Raw genomic sequence first — 19,336 nt, 5'->3', positions numbered from 1 at the left:
AATGGGACTATTGGATATTACATTTGTGGTTACCATATTTACGCTCAATTCGAATCTGTTAAAAGAAAAAAAACCTCCAATCCAGTAATTGTTCTACCAAGCTCTTATCTTTACTCCTCATGAAAATATTAAGTACTGTGGATGAGAAACTTCAGGCAAACTGTACTATAACATATGCGAGACGTGGTGTAAATTTAGTATTTGAAATGACCAATCTTTGACACTACGACTCATTTTGCACAAACATCGTGAATTGACATTTTTGACGAAACTTCCTCACCTTTTTTTTCATAGTTGAATATATGAACTTTGCGAAAATAAAACAGAGCAAGATGAAACTCATGCTCAACTAAAAAAAATGTCTTGGGGGATCAATACGATCGTTGGATGAACAGGCGAAAAAAAAAAACAACTCTAAAATAAAAAAGATATCCCAACGCGTGCAATTTAGTCTAAAACACTGATTGACAAATAGGGACATAGCAGAGTTACCGTTAACGAAATGTTTGATAATTACTTGATTATATGAAACGGGGAATTTTCCCATTATTGACAAAGTGAGTATTCAAACAAACCCCCTAAGGGATATTTGAAGTATTATGTTGATAAAGAAAATGTCATTCAAAACCAGGTGATGTAAATATACATTTAAAAGTCCGGGTAAGCAGGAGGAAACCTTTGAATTTCGAATGATCTCAAAGTACAGCTGGGAGCAAACTGAGGTATTCAAATTGCTCAAAGTTGTCAAAATTGATATGATTGCTATACTATATAGATAAACGGGTTTTTTAAAACCCACATGATTAAAATGTGGAAAATGAACCGTAGAGTCTGTTTAAACCAAAATTAACAGCATCACAAAGTATGACTTTTCAACACTTTACACGACCATTCCTCACAATGAGTTAAAAATGATTTTATGAAATCATAGACAATCGAAATGGAACTAGAAAATATTCATATCAAAAAATCATTTTCGTGAGCACCATTCTGATTCTACACACAGGCTTTCTGAACTTAATATCTAAAAAAGAAGATGCTGGAGTTCAAAATGGACAATACTTACGTAGACTTTGGTGATCAGGTTGTCCAACAGTAGATTTGAATTCCCTTAGGCAACAATTGTGATCATTTATCTTATGGTGTTGCCAGTGGTCCTTGTTTGCCGTTCTTTCAACATTTGGCCTGCGATGTTTCAATTTCTCTTCTTAGGAATGAAAATAAAGCCTGGCTCGCATTTGGCCTGCGATGTTCCCACGGAACCCGTAATCTGGCCGTATTTACCTTGCTGTTAGGCTCCCATAAAATGGCAGGTGTTTATTGAGATTTTCATACAGACTCACCCGTTCTGTGTTAGTTTTTTTTTTCAAGTTTCAATATTTATATTTATGAAACAAGACAAAACATATACAAATACACAAAACAAATGAAATACATGTATAAGATACAATGCGTGTTAGTTAAAAGTTTTGAAATCGTAAGCCCGTAGCTTGTCCACATGTCGTAAAATGTATTACATGATATGTTGTAAAATGTATTACATAAGTTGTCGTAAAATGCATTACATGATATGTCGTAAAATGTATTACATAATCTTAGCACGGTCATTTTGTGGAAAAAGTGTGCTGACTTGACAACTAACGCACGGTTGTTTTACAAAAAACATTTGGGCAAAAATTTAATCGTACGGAGACCGTATTCTGGTGGGACATTGAAAGACTTTTCCACAACTATCACAAGGACTCCGTACGATTTCAGAGAGAGACTTACGGAAATCGTGTGGAACTATTATTTAATTGCAGAGTGTTCGAACAATATCCACAACAATCATCGTGCGGATTTTATGCGACCTTTTACGACATTCCGTGCAGAAAATGGAACGATATCCGTATATATGTCAATAAAAACGCCGTATCCCGTAGCTTCTTGTGAATCTCTAAAATCGTACGGGAAATCGTACACCAATTAATCGCATGACCACCGAGGCAAATGTAAACCATGCTTTAAATTGTTTTCTACGGAGTTCATTTTATACATTGCTTGGTATTTTACCGAGGACTATGTTTGTTCCAGGACTTTTTATTGCGTTGTGTCTCGCTGGGGGATCCGTCTCACCAGGTAGATCTGAATTGATGCCAGGATCGACTCCCTCTTCACCAAACCCAAACCTGAAGGATTGTTTGACAAGCGCCGGGTACTATAACGTTACTGACACGCCCACTAACCCGAACTTCACAGACACACCCACAAAGTACAACAATCCCTTTGCTAAGGCTATGCAAAGATGGTGCAGGTAGAATTTTTTTGTATAACTTTAAGTGATTTTGAAATATGTATAAGACATCAAGTTTTTCCCATTATGCAAACCAGTATTCCAAAGTATCTATACCTATTCTTACTATTCTGACAATATAATCTAAATGTTGAAAAGAATTGAGTTTTTAATGCCGTCTTCATATCAGTAATATAATTCACCATGGATTGATCACTGCACACGTGCCTCTTTTTAAAAGGAACCTGCATATGCTTCAATAATCGGGAAAAAAAACCAATTGAATATAAAGAACTAATCATTTTCAAAACTTCCATTTGCTTTCTTATTCCATACAAAGCCTCCACAAAAGTGTGTTTCTTCTCCGTTAATATACATCCAGCAAATTGTTTATTTGCTCCTCACGAAAACGTTAACTGTTGTGAGGACAAACCCATACATATTATGTGATAGATGCTCCACTTGTTTGGCACGCTGTTTTTGGCTATATTTAGATCTAAAACCTCATAGTTATTTCGGATTTCAAACATTTCGGTTGAGCATCACTGAAGAGACATTATTTGTCGAAATGCGCATCTGGTGCATCAAAATTGGTACCGTATAAGTTTTACATGATGTAAATAAAATATGGATTCTATACCATTCCAACGAAACTTTGTTAAATTTTAAATCGCTAAACTTTTGCCAAATCATAAAATGCATCAAAATGTATGCCTTTTTAAAATTCTACACGAGCATTCCTTACGATAAATGAAAGTATAGGCTTTCTGACATCATAGACAGCTACTTCTTTAATAAAAAAAAAATATCTTGTGATCAGTCATCCAAACATACTTTGTAAAACTACACTCTGACTCTACGTAAAAGTACTCTTACGTTATTATCAAAAACATTCTAGAGTTTCTCAATGACAATATCTACGTAGTCTTTGGTGATCAGGTCTTCCAACAGTCTATCAGAATTCACATGGGTACGAATTGTGCTCCTTTATCACGAAGTGTGATCCTTTATCAACTGCCTGTTTTGTATTCTTAAGAGGAAGACTTTATTCAAAAGCTTCTATATGAGAAAATAAAAAATATCCTGCTGTGGTATTCAAATCGACGTTTTGATACATTGACAACGTTTTATCTATTAACAATACTCAGTTCATTCATATGTCGATTCGCTTTGTCCAAGTGAAGCTGTAATAAAAGATACCACAGAATCGTCCATATCTCCTTCATATTTAAATATGACATTGAACATAGATGTTTATGGCAAACTAAACCCCCAGATTTATGACAAATGGGATGAACAGCTTTTCCATCCTCAAATTCTCGTATTTTTGTGACAATATTCCATTATCACCTGCAAATGGTGTTTATATCTCTCAACTGATTCGTCACCCGGTAGTATGTTCTGCGTTTGACCAATTTTGAAAAAATGACTGGCAACTGACAGATAAGTTGATGTTGCAGAGGTTTCAATAGTCTCATCTAAAGCCAGCATTTCGCAAATTGTATGGTCATCATAATGATTTAATTTGGATTAACAACCTGTCATTAGGTCGAATTTAGTCCGACGTGGTTCAAAGCAATTGTTATGGAATATTTCGAGTGCGAACGGTCAACAGGGGGTGCTTGCTCCCCCTAAATGCATGACCCTACTTCTGATGTGTCCAGGATTCAGTGTCTGCCGTTCTGTGCATTTTGTATTCTTTTTAAAAAATTTGAGATTGATAGCTGTTCGTTATCTTCACCCTCTCATTTACAACAATATTACCATACAGAATATTGGAATTTTTTTTAAAACTTTCGTTTAAGTGTATATGAAGTCGTGTTACCATGTGCTGAGGATTCCACCAAGAGGAATCATTTAAGGAGCCCTGCGGATTGGTTCTTCTCAATGATTTTTAATTCATCTATAGCCAATCAAACTTCGATCATTATGTGTCAGAAGCTCGACGGTAAGCCTCTTACTAAGGTACATATCCTAAGGGGGAATATTATGAACCAGCTTAACCATTTCTTCAAATATAACAGTTCGATGCTGATATTGAAGCTGCGTACTGCGAAACGAAGCTACCGATATCTACCGCTACAAATCAGTAAAATTAGAAGTTACATACCGATTTTTGTCAAATAGTTTATCTTGATTTACCTATAATTAGAGTTTGGAGGGAAACTGACCTGTATGAAGAAAGCCCAAGAACTTCGGGCGTTAAGGTGTGTGAACGCCCTAACAAAGCCGATAAAGAAGGTCCTCATGAGTGTTTACCATGGCAATATCTCATCTATGGAATCTCTAGCGCAAAAGGCTTCCTGTTTGTAAGTATATCTTTTGGATAAACGTCACTTTATACGTTTTTGTGATGATCAATCGCCCCTGAACAAGTACTTGAATATTTCATATACTTGTTGACTTCTTGTAACTATGGGGACTTGGTCGTAGAACGGGATCAACCAACCGTTTTCACGATTTTTTTTTTTAAAAAATTCTTCATTAGTGTTAGAATTAGTGCATTATAATACACCATAGTAATAACTCAACAGTTAAAAACTAGAAATTGTAATAAAATGGGTTTTTTTCTTTTTCACGTTGTAGTTGATATTCATTTGATAATGATTAGTAATGTTTGGTAAAGCCAGTAAAGTATTGAATTTGAATTACCGATATATGCTTTTAGTGCACAATTAAATTGATTGATAACTATGCCACTTAACCTATAGTTAGTCACGAGGGAAACCTCAAATAAAAGTTTCCAAAGATAATATTGGGGTAAGCTCAGTCTGAGGTACACACCAGAAAGGGTCGCCTGGACCAATCAGAGAACATCAAAAGTCCTGATCCGTTAATGATATACTTCTAATGTTTGATTATTGAGTAGTTTTATAACCTTATCTTTCTTCAATTTGCCCTTCTTTTTCTTGATTTTATGTATTGACCTAATGTCTTATTTGATCAGGATATCAGCAGCAACAGCGACATGTTTTAGAGAAAAGGTTAACTCCTGCAGAAGTTACCTCAGGGACTACATTGGCGCATATAACTTAATATTTGGGGGTAAATGCATCGCAATGCTTCAAACACAGGACAACCAAACCAAAAATAATGGGTCAAAGGTCAAGCAATCGCCGGACCAACAGTGGATGTCTACCATTCAGTCACTTCTCAACGAGAATAATGGAATCAGTACATATTCCAACACAACCAGGGTCAAGAGTCGTGGGAAACAGCATTACACCTCTCCAAAGATTAAAGGTGTTTTGGTTCCGGAAACATTACCGCAGAAACCTAAAGATACAACCAATGTATCCGATTCACGCGAAGGTTATCCCATCATACCTCTGATCAGCCGGGAATCTACCCGGAGTCCCTCGGATTTATTTGGTACAAATGAATTCAGTCGAACTTTCTCGGTTATTACAGAACAGAGTGATACAACTCCTGATTCTTCTGATTTGACGGGAAAGGGTCAAGGAAATAGGGATATAAATTCATATTCAAGGGGAGATAAAACACCAGATAAGATGCTGACGTCAGACGATAGATCGTGCGGATACCAGGTCAGGACCTCTGAATTATTTTCACTCTTTGTTGTTTTGACTGTTCCGCTGCTTTCTCTAACGTACTAGGTAATCTGTAATTATCTTATTTCTATTATTTTTTTAATGTATTACTTTTATACTTGTTGGTTTCTTCCCTTTATACTATTCATGTAATTACTATATGTTTGAACTCTTAAATGTTCATCTTAAGAGTAGTGTTTGTATAATATAACCGTTATATTTTAGAGAAAGTATTATATTTAAAACATACCGGTATCAGGCAATGCTATGGTATCTTGTATGGATTTAAGTTTAGATTGCCAATGCGAAAACAACATTTCATAATTATACAATCCTGAGGCTTAAAGTTAATTCAACGTGTGACTTTTGTTTACACTAATTTACATCTACATTAATTGTTATACATTTGTTAATGTATTGTTGATACTTTATATGTAAATAAATTCAAAACCTGTGTGTTATGAATTAGTACATCTTCATCAATGACATTTAACAAATGAGTTGGTGTCTATTCAAAATCTCTTACATAAGAAGAAATTCTCTCTCGCCTCTCTCTCTTTCTCTCTCTCTCTCTCTCTCTCTCTCTCTCTCTCTCTCTCTCTCGTGTGTGTGTGTGTGTTAAGGAGAAAATACGAGAACTGTCCATTTCTGTGAGAGAAAGAACTGTTCGAGGCCCGAAGGGCCGAGAATAGTTCTTTTCTCTCACAGAATGGACAGTTTGGGGACTTTATCCTACTTAAAACCTTTTCTCTATTGTTAACTCAATAGACTGTCCCAGGTGATGGTTATTATATATCGCACTCAATTGATTTCCTGGAAACTGAGTTCCGTTTCAAAACACAACCACAAAAGGGTAAAAATAAAAAGGTGTATTGTTGAACTTAATGGACAGTGCCAGGTAAATTTATATTTAGATGGTAGCTTACTTGATTTCTGACTATTTCCCATGCAAACTGTCATAGTGAACATGTCTTCATCAGATGGAGAGAGTTTATTTCTAACGCAATCAAAATACACGGATACTAAGGATAGCATAAATACAGACAGGATTTTAAGCAATATATTCCAAGGACATGGAAAAAGAAAATACCGCTGAGGTACACACAAGCCGAAATCTTGTATGCAGATGCCCCAGTTGGCGTTCATATTTTGACAAAAACTATTGCAAATCTTTGTGAACGAGTGGGATTCAAGGGACACTATACAAATCACTCTTTGAGAGCAACAGCGGCAACCCGCTTGTATAAAGCTGAGATTAACGAACAGCTAATTACAGAAAAAACAGGCCACAAATCTATTGCAGTTCGATCCTACTAACATACAAACAACGAACAGCAGCAAAGAGTTAGTAAAATTATCCGTGGAAAAGTGGCAAATTGAGATGATGGAAAGTAAGTGAAAAGGATGAAAAGTTATAGCTCCTGTCCTGAAGATGATTCTGTTTGCAAGGTATCTACTAGTAGTGAGATTAACATTTCTTCAGGAAACATGTCATTCTAGTTCAAATGTTGATCAAGAAAAAAAAATGTTAATGGATATATTTTCAACCATTTATGGAATGGAATCATTATCTATATATTTTGTGTGAATAATATGAGACGTTTTGTTTATTACAAATGTTTGAAATGTGAATTAAATCCAAAATTAGCTTTTTCTCATTGCAGAAAAAATGCTTTCACTGTATTTTGCTTTCAGCATTTAAAACCTGTTCATGAATATACCTGTACCTGTACGTTAAGTTACTTGTAGCAGTACATTAAGTTACTTGTAGCAGTACATTAAGTTACCTGTAGCCGTACATTAAGTTACCTGTAGCCGTACATTAAGTTACCTGTAGCCGTACATTAAGATACCTGTAGCCGTACATTAAGTTACCTGTAGCCGTACATTAAGTTACCTGTAGCCGTACATTAAGTTACCTGTAGCCGTACATTAAGTTTCCTGTAGCAGTACATTAAGTTACTTGTAGGAGTACATTAAGTTACCTGTAGCCGTACATTAAGTTACCTGTAGCCGTACATTAAGTTACTTGTAGCCGTACATTAAGTTACCTGTAGCAGTACATTAAGTTACCTGTAGCAGTACATTAAGTTACCTGTAGCAGTACATTAAGTTAGCTGTAGCAGTACATTAAGTTAAGAATCGATAGTTTTTTCTCAACTTATTGTACAGTTACAGGTGACTTAATGTACTGTTTTTGAAAAATTCAAATCTATTATGCTATATAATGTACAACAAACAAAAGATTACATAATGAAAATGTTATATATATAGAAAAAACTCTAAACACTTAGTTGAAATATTTCAACCGTATTACCGGTCTTCTTCAGTCATGTTTATCTCTCATAGCAACGTAACGCACGACTACATACGCGAAAGTACTATAACGTCAAAGTTGATATTGCGCGAAAAACATTTAAGAACGGTAAGAGTCGTAATAATAAAATGAACAATACTCACCCGACCTCGTGGACACATCCTAAAATATGACTATGAGTACAATTAAATATTTGGTATTAGTAATGAAACAGAATTTTAGAAATGTTTGTTCACAAAGCAGTCAACAACTGGCCTAAGTGAATACAAACAAGAAATATTACAGTAAGTAGCTAATCGTAAATACATCAATATAGAAAGCTTGCAAGCATGGAAATTTTCTGGAATTTAAAAACATGTATGGCACTTTCCAAACTATTTATTTGTTTTACAAGTACCTACTGAGTTAGCAAAGAAATATACCACAGTCACGGCGACATTTTCCTGGAAGCATTATGGGTAATCCCCATCATTTTTCAGCTGATAAAGAGCAGATCACGTGACTCATTCTCAATTATGTAATCAATGGAGTGAGCTCTTCGCGACGCGATCTTCGCTCGCTATGATATCACCCATTGTCAAGTAATGTTACCCATTTCGAGATACTATCACCCTGGAGCGCGTGCTTTCTATTCTCAGTGGGAAATATTGTTATTTCAACTGTTTCTTGACCAATCAGATTCGAATATTTCACATGAAAGTATAAGATAGTTTGTAACCTAGAGCCAATATCAAATGCTGAAGGTCAGGGTCTTATGAAATGAGAAATAGGTTTCTATGGGCTATAGATTTGTTAAAGCTGAAACATCTGAAGCTCATGCTGGACACAAAGGTTGTTCATCATGAGATGGTGTGCTGTGATCCTGGAACAACGCCATGCACCAACGTAGATAACGGTCACTGGTAAAAGAAAGCCTACCTCAAACATACATGTAGATAGAAAGAATACTTAAAACACTGCTTAATTTAAGGATTTTGAAATTACCGCGCAACTCCGAATGACGTAAATAAATCCTATGTCGTTCGCATCTCCTGTTTGATTCTGAGTATATGTTAGATAATATCTACAATGCAATTAATTTTATAGATATATTTTACATAAACTATGACAAAAATATTATTAGATTCGAAATAAAAACAAATCGTGTAAATTTTACGACTTTAATTACTTTTCGGCAATGTAAACATAGTGAGACTTTTGACATATTGAAATGCGGGGAAACGCGGATTTCAGTCAGCAAAAGCGATCCAGCGTTACAGCAAGGTTTCTTTGGCCCACAGAAGACGATGGAAAGCTGCCTCACCAAGACACCAGACGCCGGATCATCTATATTCGCAATCGCAGACGCATGACATCTGTTCAGGTTTGTCAATCACTGTTAACAGGTTAATAAATTAATGCCGAGTACTCACGTACGTCACATAAGAAGAAGAAAATTGTTCAAGTGCAAATCATCCCAAAAATTCCATGAAAATCGATGCTTGAAAACAATATTGAAATAGGGTATGAATTCACCGGCCTTATTAAATTGCCAATGTCAGCTGATTGTTCATAGACTTTGTAGATTAAGACCAAGCTAAATTATTTAGCGTAACATACAAAGTGTATGATACAAGCATCTGAGTATGAATATGGTAAAGTATTTGTCAAGTTTTAATATATATCTCTATAAATTTAAATATCTTTTGGAGGAGGGGTTATATAAAGCTAGGATATACACAATAGATCAGTGGTGGATCTTTGGTTTTACATAATTTGACGAGTAAGATTTGTTCTTCCTTAGTTGATGTTCGCAGTACAGAAAACAGAGACAGGACACTACAAAAATCTACCACCACATACAAATTATACAAACCCAGTGACTTGCTTTGATTTATCTTCACTTTGTGCAACATATACAGCATAATGCCATAAATGGGTCAACTTTTATTTATTTTACTATATAATTCATACTAACCTTTTACACCATTAACAGCACAAATATCTCCAGTATCTTGTTTCAGTGTCTTATTTTTCCCCCTGAACATTGCAGCCATACACATATTATATTATTGTGTTCCACTCTTACAAAGGAATATAATTATAAGAAAATGGAATGATAAATTTCATTAATCATGCATGTTTTCTGCATCTAATGTTGCTAAAAGTTTTTGAAATCATGAATAGAATTTATGTCCAGATCAAATGTTTTTTGATAAATGTTTTAGATTTCATAAAAATGAGTTTAGAATGATTATTTAAACAAAGGTTATTTTTCAATGAGTTGTAGGCCTATAGGCCTAGCGTAAGATGCGAAAGTTGACTCATTCATGGCAGTATGCAGCAATTGCATGCCAGCATGAATGTGTTGAACAATAAAAAGAATATGAATTGTCACTCAGCTTCCTTAGGCCCCAATATTAACACTTCATGTAAATAGCCGAGGTTCAATGATGTATCAATATTGTTTTTCAGTTCAGTAATTCAAAACTCCCCTCCCCCATAGTAACAAAAACAAAGTAATTTTATTACAAAGGAATAGTAATACACTAATTGATAACTGATTACAATAAAATCGTAAGGTAACCATGACCTTTTTCGATCATGCAGGAAGATGGACGCTAGGTATTTTCTGCCAATTAAGTCTTTAAATTCAGCCCAACAATTTCAACACTATGACGCTACTATTATACATGTACAACACTAAATATTTTTTTTTAACAAGACGCTTCATTAAAGAAATTTATTTAACATTATTAGTTTTCTATTCACCTATTGTATTATCTAGTTTCTTTGGGCCAAAGTGTCCACTATTAAATGTCAGCTAGACCATGTCGACAGATTCAATGATGAAATCTAGTTGTTTCACCTTTTTTGTGTTCCACATACCATGTGAGAGTAAAATATAATTGTCCTATCTATTTCATGTAAACAATATTTGGGAATTGTCAAGCTAACTGGATAATTTTGCTGCAAGGCATTTGATATCATTATATCATATTGTGCTTGTTTTTAAATTTATATATGCAAATTAAAGATTGCCCAATTCCTATAATGAAAAAATTGACAAGCATGGTATTATGATAAATATGTACGTTTTTGTTATATGCATAATTTTGCAAGAAAGTCTAGGTTTTTTTATGCATACATACCTACATGTATATATTACTGCCCACAATGAATAAGTATACACTCACCAAAATAAGTTACTTGTGCATAAAAAAGAAACATGGGTTACATCATAGATACAGATCTTTTGATGCAAATACATAACTCTTGCAAATAAATATATAATGGTAGGCTTTTAACTTTTCATATCCTTATGGTTTTTTTTATTCAAATACTTGATTTTCTGAATTCTCTAAATAAGAGATATTATGTAAACTTTAAATTGAAACTGTTTCGAACTATTTACTAATACATATTATTTTGTATTTGATGTGAATATAGTAACTTTTATAGGACCCTTTGATTTTTCAACTGAAATGAATCAATATCACAATTTAACAGACTATAACAAAATATTGAAAGTCCATTATTGTTTTACATATATTAAAGTTGTACCCTTAACTAATTATTTTATTGAGCTTAATTGAAAGTTATACTCGGTGAATTAATTTGGCTATTTTTCATTATATTGAATATATTTCATGCCAAAATGTGTTAAAAGCTTTTGTGTATACTAATTTATGATGGGTACTGTATATACATGTATATAATGATTGAATAGGTATGTGTATCCCATATTGCGGATGTTGATCATGAAGAGGTTGTAGCTGAACAGATGGTGAAATCCACTAATAATTGAAGACATGGGAGGAGGGTTGTTGAATTAGGGGTGTTGACAGATGCTCTAAAGGCCTGTGGCATGCCGTTACAGCTCACACATGTTGTAGATATCCAGATTTATGGACTATTGGCTATCATAAAGGTACAATGTATTTAGGTTTAATTGCACCTGTTATTAAGTTAGTCCTAATACTAAATGCTGTTTGGGCAAGACACACATCAAATATTTGATGCAAGTGTACCTCTAAGTTTTGAGAGGAATTCTTAAATCACTTTACATGTTAAGGGGCGATGGCGAAATCGAAAGTTCAATGTCTGACAAAAACTAAATTCACATCAAAATTGGTACCGTATACGTTTTACATAGTTTTCACGAAATCACACCCCACTCCCCTTAAATCTAAATATTATGAACGTTGAAACTAATCGATTAACAAGTAAAAACATGCGAGTATAAATAATACTGATATACTTTCACAAATTAAAGTGTACATTTAAACTATTTAATGTTCATTAAAATGTAATATATTATTATGTGGTTTTTAACAGCCACTTGTTTTTTTTCCACTAAAGTGAAATCGATGTTGGATGACAAAAACTTATTTGAGTTTTTACTCCCCCTGAGGTCCCCTAACTATTTGAATTTAATTTTTTTTCCCGACATTCATTTCTTGATTTTGCCCTAAACATGATGGACACTCAACAACCATGGGTCAAATTCTGTATGTTGACTATGCCATTGACCCAATAACCAGAAAACTTACTACCAAATTTATACTTGTAAATATTATTTATTGGTAATCAGTTTTTATACAGGCCCCTGAATACAAAATAACCTCTAAAGCAATAATATTGAATACTTATGATATTCATTGTAAAATTTAATATTATTTATTTATTCTATTATTTATCATAGGGGCACATCCTTCATTACAATTTTATGTCTTATTTCATGCAAGGTGAAGATAACGAACAGTGATCAATCTCATAACTCCTACAAGCAATACAAAATAGATAGTTGGGCAAACACGGATCCCTGGACACACCAGAGGTGGGATCGAGTGCCCAGGAGGAGTAAGCATCCCCTGTTGACCGGTACATTTCAGCTTCCCCATCGTCAACTTCCCATATTGATGTAGCAATATTTCATTATCACCTGCATATGGTGTTTATATATGCAAGGTGAAGATAACGAACAGTGATCAATCTCATAACTCCTACAAGCAATACAAAATAGATAGTTGAGCAAACACGGACCCCTGGACACACCAGAGGTGGGAGAAGGTGCCTAGGAGGAGTAAGCATCCCCTGTTGACCGGTCACACCCGCCGTGAGCCCCATATCCTGATCAGGTAAACGGAGTTATCCGCAGTCAAATCAGTGTGCCAAGAACGGCTTAACAATCGGTATGAAACACGTCAGACAGCATTCGACCCAATGCGAGGTTGTATTGACGAACTAGGTCGTTATAACGACCATAGAATTTGCGAAATGCTGACTTCAATCGAGACTGTTGAAATCCCTACTATCAACTTGTTCGTCAGTAGCTTACCTCGATTTAAAAACTGACTATACCCAGAACAAACTCTTGCATATCGAATCAGTTGAGATATATACACACCATATGCAGGTGATTCGATATGCAAGAGCTTGTTCTCCGTATAGTCAGTTTTTAAATCGAGGTAAGCTACTAACAAACAAGTTGATTGTACAGGGGTTTCAACAGTCTCGATTGAAGTAAGCATTTCGCAAATTCTATGTTCGTTATAACTATCTAGTTCGTCAATACAACCTCACATTGGGTCAAATACTGTCTGACGTATTTCATACCAATTGTTAAGCCGATCTTGGCACACTGATTTTGACTGCGGATGATCAAGATATAGGGCTCACGGCGGGTGTGACCGGTCAACAGGAGCAACAGGGGATGCTTACTCTGATCCCACCTCTGGTATGTCCAGGGGTCCGTGTTTGCCCAACTATCTATTTTGTATTGCTTATAGGAAGTATGAGATTGATCACTGTTCGTTATCTTCGCCTTGCACATACACAACTACATGTATATAATTTATTGATTCTTTTAATAGATACCGGTACCTAAAATTGTTCAAATACATGTTGTCAATATTTGAACAATGTACCCACAGGAAAGAAACATGGGTCGAGGCCTCTGCTGGTGGACTGTTAGTCCCCGAGGGTCTCTACAGTCCAGTAGCTAAGTACTTCGTTACTAGCTTGAAAATACGGATGTATATTTAATTGCTGCTATAAAATTTAGAAATTCATTTCAAAATTAGGGATTATCTCCCTCATGCATAGCTCTTATCCTTGGGGGAATTTGGCTCCACTTTTTTGGCACGCTGTTTTTGGCTATATTTAGCTCTAAAACTTCATAGTTATTTCGGATTTCAAACATTTTGGTTGAGCATCACTGAAGAGACATTATTTGTCGAAATGCGCATCTGGTGCATCAAAATTGGTACCGTGTAAGTTTTACATATGGAAGAGTGTGGGATGCAAACACAAAACTAAACGATAGTCATTTTGTCTGCATGTGCATGTACGCGCACGGACGTGCATTGCAATTTTGGTACAAAAAAATTGAAAATCAGAATACACAAGGAATCAACATGAAACCTTGATAGGATGATAGCATATCATTTGTAGATGCGCAAAATGATAATCATATTGTCTGCACGCGCGTGCATGCACATGCATCACATTTTTCGTACACGAATTTTGTAATTAGTGTAACTTTTTTGTTGCTCATTCAAATGGTTTGATATTCATATCATAGGTAGGTGTTGAGATCCTTAACTGATCTGCATTGTCAAAATTACCAATCTGCACTTGCATGCACGTGCGCTTCTTTTTGATTAGATAATATATGTACTAAAACATCTGTAACTCACTTATTGATGAAGCGAATGAGTTGATCTTCACATCATAGGTAGATGATATGTGTATCTATATATTGGTGTAATAAAAAATGTCAACGCAAACGTGCATGCACATGCATCATATTTCAAATGTTAATTTTTTGAACGACGATAACGTTTTTATTTTTCATCAAATTCTTTTGATTTTGAGGTTTTAGGTGTGTCTTGGTACTCCTTACAAATTGCTGTAGTTAAAATTACTGGTCAGCACGCTCACGCACGTGTGCTGATTTCTGATTGGATGATTTTAAAATCACTATAACTTTCTTGTATTTGATGCAAACATTAAGGAATTCTTTCTGTGGGTATATGATAGAAAGACCTGTACTAGAATGAAATCAACAAAAGTACGGAATCATACTCGTGTGTGCGTATATGCACGTGTATTGCTTTCTTTTATTTCTTTGCACTGAAATGACCATAGTAAACCTACTACATGTAATTAAAGGCTAAAAGAAAATGATTTTTGCTATAGGTTTACAATGATATTACTTTTTAACTGGGGTAGGTTTGGGGAACATATGTAATGGTCCCCGTTACAATTAGAACTAGTTACAAATGGAATTTTGATTTTACTTTAGATTGCAGAATTTTTATCTTTGATATAATTTTATAAAGAAATGCAACTCATTTTTAGCTCAAGTAAGCATTTCTGATCACCCATTGTCTATCGTCTGTCTGTCTGTAAACTTTTCACATTTTCGACTTCTTTTCCAGAACCACTTGGCCATTTTCAAACAAACTTGGCAAAAAGCATCCTTGGGTCGAGGCAATTTAAGTTTGATGAAATGAAGGGTAACACCCTGCTTCAAGGGGAGATAATAGCTAAATAGTAGATATACATTGACAAATTTAAAAACATTTCTCCACAAAGATCCTGTGGGGATCTGGGTTAGAATAGGTCCTCAGTACCCCCTTGCTTGTCGCAAGAGGCGACTAAATGGGGCGGTCCTTCGGATGAGACTGCAAAAACCGAGGTCCTGTGTCACAGCAGATGTGGCACGATATAGATCTCTCCCTGCTCAGTGGCCATAAGCGCCAAGCATAGGCCTAAATTTTGCAGCCCTTCACCTGCATTGGTGACATCTCCATATGAGTGAAATATTCTCGAGAGGGACGTAAAACAATATTCAATCAATCAATCTCCAGAACAAGCAGGCCAATTTCTTGCAAGTTTGGTACAAATCATCCTTGCATGACGGGAATTCAAGTTTGTTCAAATGAAGGGTCATGCTACTTTTAAAGGGGAGATAATTACAAAAATAGGGAGGGGTAAATTAAAAATCTTCTCAAGAACTGCTGGGCAAGGAAAGTTCAAATGTTCATGGCAGCTTCGACATAGTGCAGAAAGAAATCTTTAAAAAGCTCCTTCATAAAGCAATACTATTTATTTAATAGTAAATATATATAATGCTATCTATTTCACTTAATTTTTGAAATTTTTTAATTATTCTGATGTCAACCACACACTTCTGTTTTTCACAGGTTTTCAATATGATATATCCAGTATGAATATGTTTGACGATTGTTACCATGGAAACGAACTCACAGACCAACATGTAACATTTCCTTACAAAGAAAGTCTTACAAAACCGGCCACCCCTGAAAACCGGACATCGGCCACTTTTTAAAGTACATTTGTTAACAAACATGTGTAATTTACCCTTAACATACCGGCCACTTTTCGAAGACAAGAAAATCTTGGCCAAAGGTTAATTAAGATCGTCCAGGTGTGCAAATGGACTGACCGACTGGCCAGGTATGAAATTATCCATCGGAGGTGTGAAAAACACTAGTGGCCTCTTCAATTTCTATTGTTTACCTGTGCTGTCAAGCGTGTTAATTGACACTTAGCTAATCCAAGAGACCCTTCCAAATTCTGTACAAAATGTAAAAAAACAGTTAGGAAATTATTGAATGAATACCGTATGCGTATCAAATGCCATATTGTTTCACCATACTTTCGTATGGATATCAGCGGTAGTTAATAAAGAACAAACCCATGACTGTTAATGATAATTATTAAAAGATAGATTAATTTTCTTGGTTTCCATAGACTAAAAAATTCCAAAGAAATATTCAAATTACAATTTCATATTTACTACTGTACTTTTTAAAAACGTCTAAACAAAATTCTTAATGACATAAGCGATGAATGTAAACAGAGTTTTTATAGGTAAGAGGGATTCCAATAATAGGCCTCTGTGTTTTCTTTATGTATCCTGTTATATATTTTCAGTTTAAAATTAGATGATTTCAGCAAGAATATTTCTTGTAATTCATAATTATCTTTAGGTACAAGCGGACTAATTTGATCTCCACCGATAATTGATCATAGATCACCAGATCAAAGTGAACAGTACCTACTTTGTGAATATTGAGATAAAATGTCTATAATTGCTAAATTCTCGGTATACCGGCCATCCCTCTAAACCTGCCATTTTTTTCTGGTCCGAGAGCCGGCCGGTTTAGAGAAGTTTCACTGTGTATATATATATATATATATATATATATATATATTAGTAATATCTTATTGATATTAGGCGGGGAGTGTTGTGTAACACGAATATTTTTACGTACGAATTACTCAGAAGTAGAACTTTTCATGAGTTACTGCCCTTGTCTTAAACTCTCCAGTTAGTACAATCAGATTTGTCAGTCGATATAGATGCTCAGAGACAGAAGTCTCCACGCGTACCACGTACGGCAAAGATGCCACCACACCTTGTACAGAGTACAACCCTTTATCGTATCCTGTAGTCCCACAGTGTAAGTTTTTATTATATTTTCATTTATTTATGACATGCAGTATTTATCTGTTTGGATGTAAGTGTAGGTAAACATTGTACCTGTTTGGCGGGAAATAGTTCGTGCATAGTCAACCATTGTTTATGAGATATATGTAGTAAAAGTAATCATTTCCTTTTATTCAATATTACTTTATAGTCATACTAGTATTTATATTTTTTGAATACTGCATAATTAATTGGTATAATGTGAAGTTAATTGTTTATATACAAATTTTCATATTCTTAAAATACTCATTATTTGTAAATCGTGAGTGCATAACTTTATTGTAAGCTATTCTGAATTTCTTTATGTAATTGTGTAATTATTTTTGTTACAGCTTTTTACTAATTGAATAAACTGGCGTACAGAAACCTAGGCTTTCGTGTCAGTACAACGACACATGAACACTTACACCTGTAGCTATAAAATTAAAACTTGAAACAGAGAAGTGAGTTAATGGCATACCTTTTCTGTAGAAAATGTGTCTATTTTTTAAGGGTGTTACGTATCCCATCATTTGTGGAACATTTGAGTGTTTATGGGCTGCCATAACTTTAAATTTGCGTTTCTCCACTATTTCATCAATGAACTGTGGTGTAGAATTTACGGAAAGGAAGTCCGATATTCTCTGAACACTCTCCTTTGGATTCTGCAATTATAATCTATATTTCATTAGAATACCTTAGAGCATATCATACACGATTATAAAGTGATTGTCTGATTGCTTTACCGTCCCGTCGAAAAATTTTCAATCATATTAAGACGTCACCAGCTGAAGATGGAGTACTATAAATTTTGACCTTTGCTCAGCGCTCAAACACATAGTGCTCAGTGAGGGTTCTTGAACGTGCTAATGCAACGCCTGCCTCAAAACGGAATCTCCGTTTTTTAAAGTCATAACCCAAAGAACTGTGATTCTCACTTCTAAATGCCGAGTGTTCGGTAAAGTAGCAATTGCTACCTATTTAAACGTCTCAAGTCTGACACGGCCATCACATGAGCGGTACTCGAACTCATGATATCCCGTTTACGAAGCGAACGCTGCCGCGATATAAACTACATGTATATATATAAATCAGAAAAAGACAAAAAATACAAAAAGTTATGCATCAAAAAATACAAAAACACAACATACCGTTGTTCCGAACAACTTATATCATGATTTACAGTTCACAATTCACTACCATCTTATATAGTCGCCTCGACTATTGAATCAATAACACAACCTCAGTTATGGGTCTTGTTATCTTTGATCACACGGATTTCAACTGTCCGAACTTTGCCATCACTGTCACTCGGAAATACACGATTCACAAGACCAACAGGCAATTGTCCGCGATACAAGGATTTGTCACGTAGAAGGACTACATCGCCTGGTTTCAGATCAGGTTTAACGTTCTGCCACTTTCGACGGATTTGTAGATTTTGAATGTATCTTTCCTTCCAACGTTTCCAAAACGTGTTTGAAAGCTGCTGAACATGCTTCCAATGTGCTGTATAAATGTCCTTTAGGCTTGTAGAGTCGACAGGTATCACATTGGTGTTGAAATTTTTCTGTTTCAAAAGCAATGACGGACTGATAATAATAGGATCTTCTGAATCTCTAGAGATGGAAAAAATCGGTCTTGAATTCATAATTGCTGTAACTTCACACATAAATGTACACAACACTTCATGAGAAAGTTCCTTAGCTTTCGTG

General features: G+C 35.0%; 1 protein-coding gene across 1 annotated transcript; it reads left to right on the top strand.

Annotated features, from left to right (window-relative positions):
- Nucleotides 1–2,081: 2,081 nt before the first annotated feature.
- On the top strand, nt 2,082–6,273 carry LOC125647581 (uncharacterized). Its single transcript, XM_048874308.2, has 4 exons — nt 2,082–2,293; nt 4,078–4,220; nt 4,425–4,581; nt 5,220–6,273. Exons 1-4 carry the CDS (start codon nt 2,133–2,135, stop codon nt 5,887–5,889), a joined length of 1,131 nt encoding a protein of 376 aa, XP_048730265.2. The 5' UTR covers nt 2,082–2,132; the 3' UTR covers nt 5,890–6,273.
- Nucleotides 6,274–19,336: the final 13,063 nt, after the last annotated feature.

This window comes from Ostrea edulis, chromosome 6, assembly GCF_947568905.1.
Source record: "Ostrea edulis chromosome 6, xbOstEdul1.1, whole genome shotgun sequence".
NCBI lineage: Eukaryota > Metazoa > Mollusca > Bivalvia > Ostreida > Ostreidae > Ostrea > Ostrea edulis.
Note: the sequence above shows the minus strand (reverse complement) of the source record. Positions and strands in the feature narration are given on the sequence as shown.

Coding starts and splice junctions, on each gene's coding strand:
- LOC125647581 (XM_048874308.2), top strand. CDS start 2,133: ATGCCAGGATCGACTCCCTCTTCACCAAACCCAAACCTGAAGGATTGT. Junction 2,294..4,077: donor GCTATGCAAAGATGGTGCAG/GTAGAATTTTTT, acceptor CTTTCGTTTAAG/TGTATATGAAGTCGTGTTAC. Junction 4,221..4,424: donor TATGTGTCAGAAGCTCGACG/GTAAGCCTCTTA, acceptor ACCTATAATTAG/AGTTTGGAGGGAAACTGACC.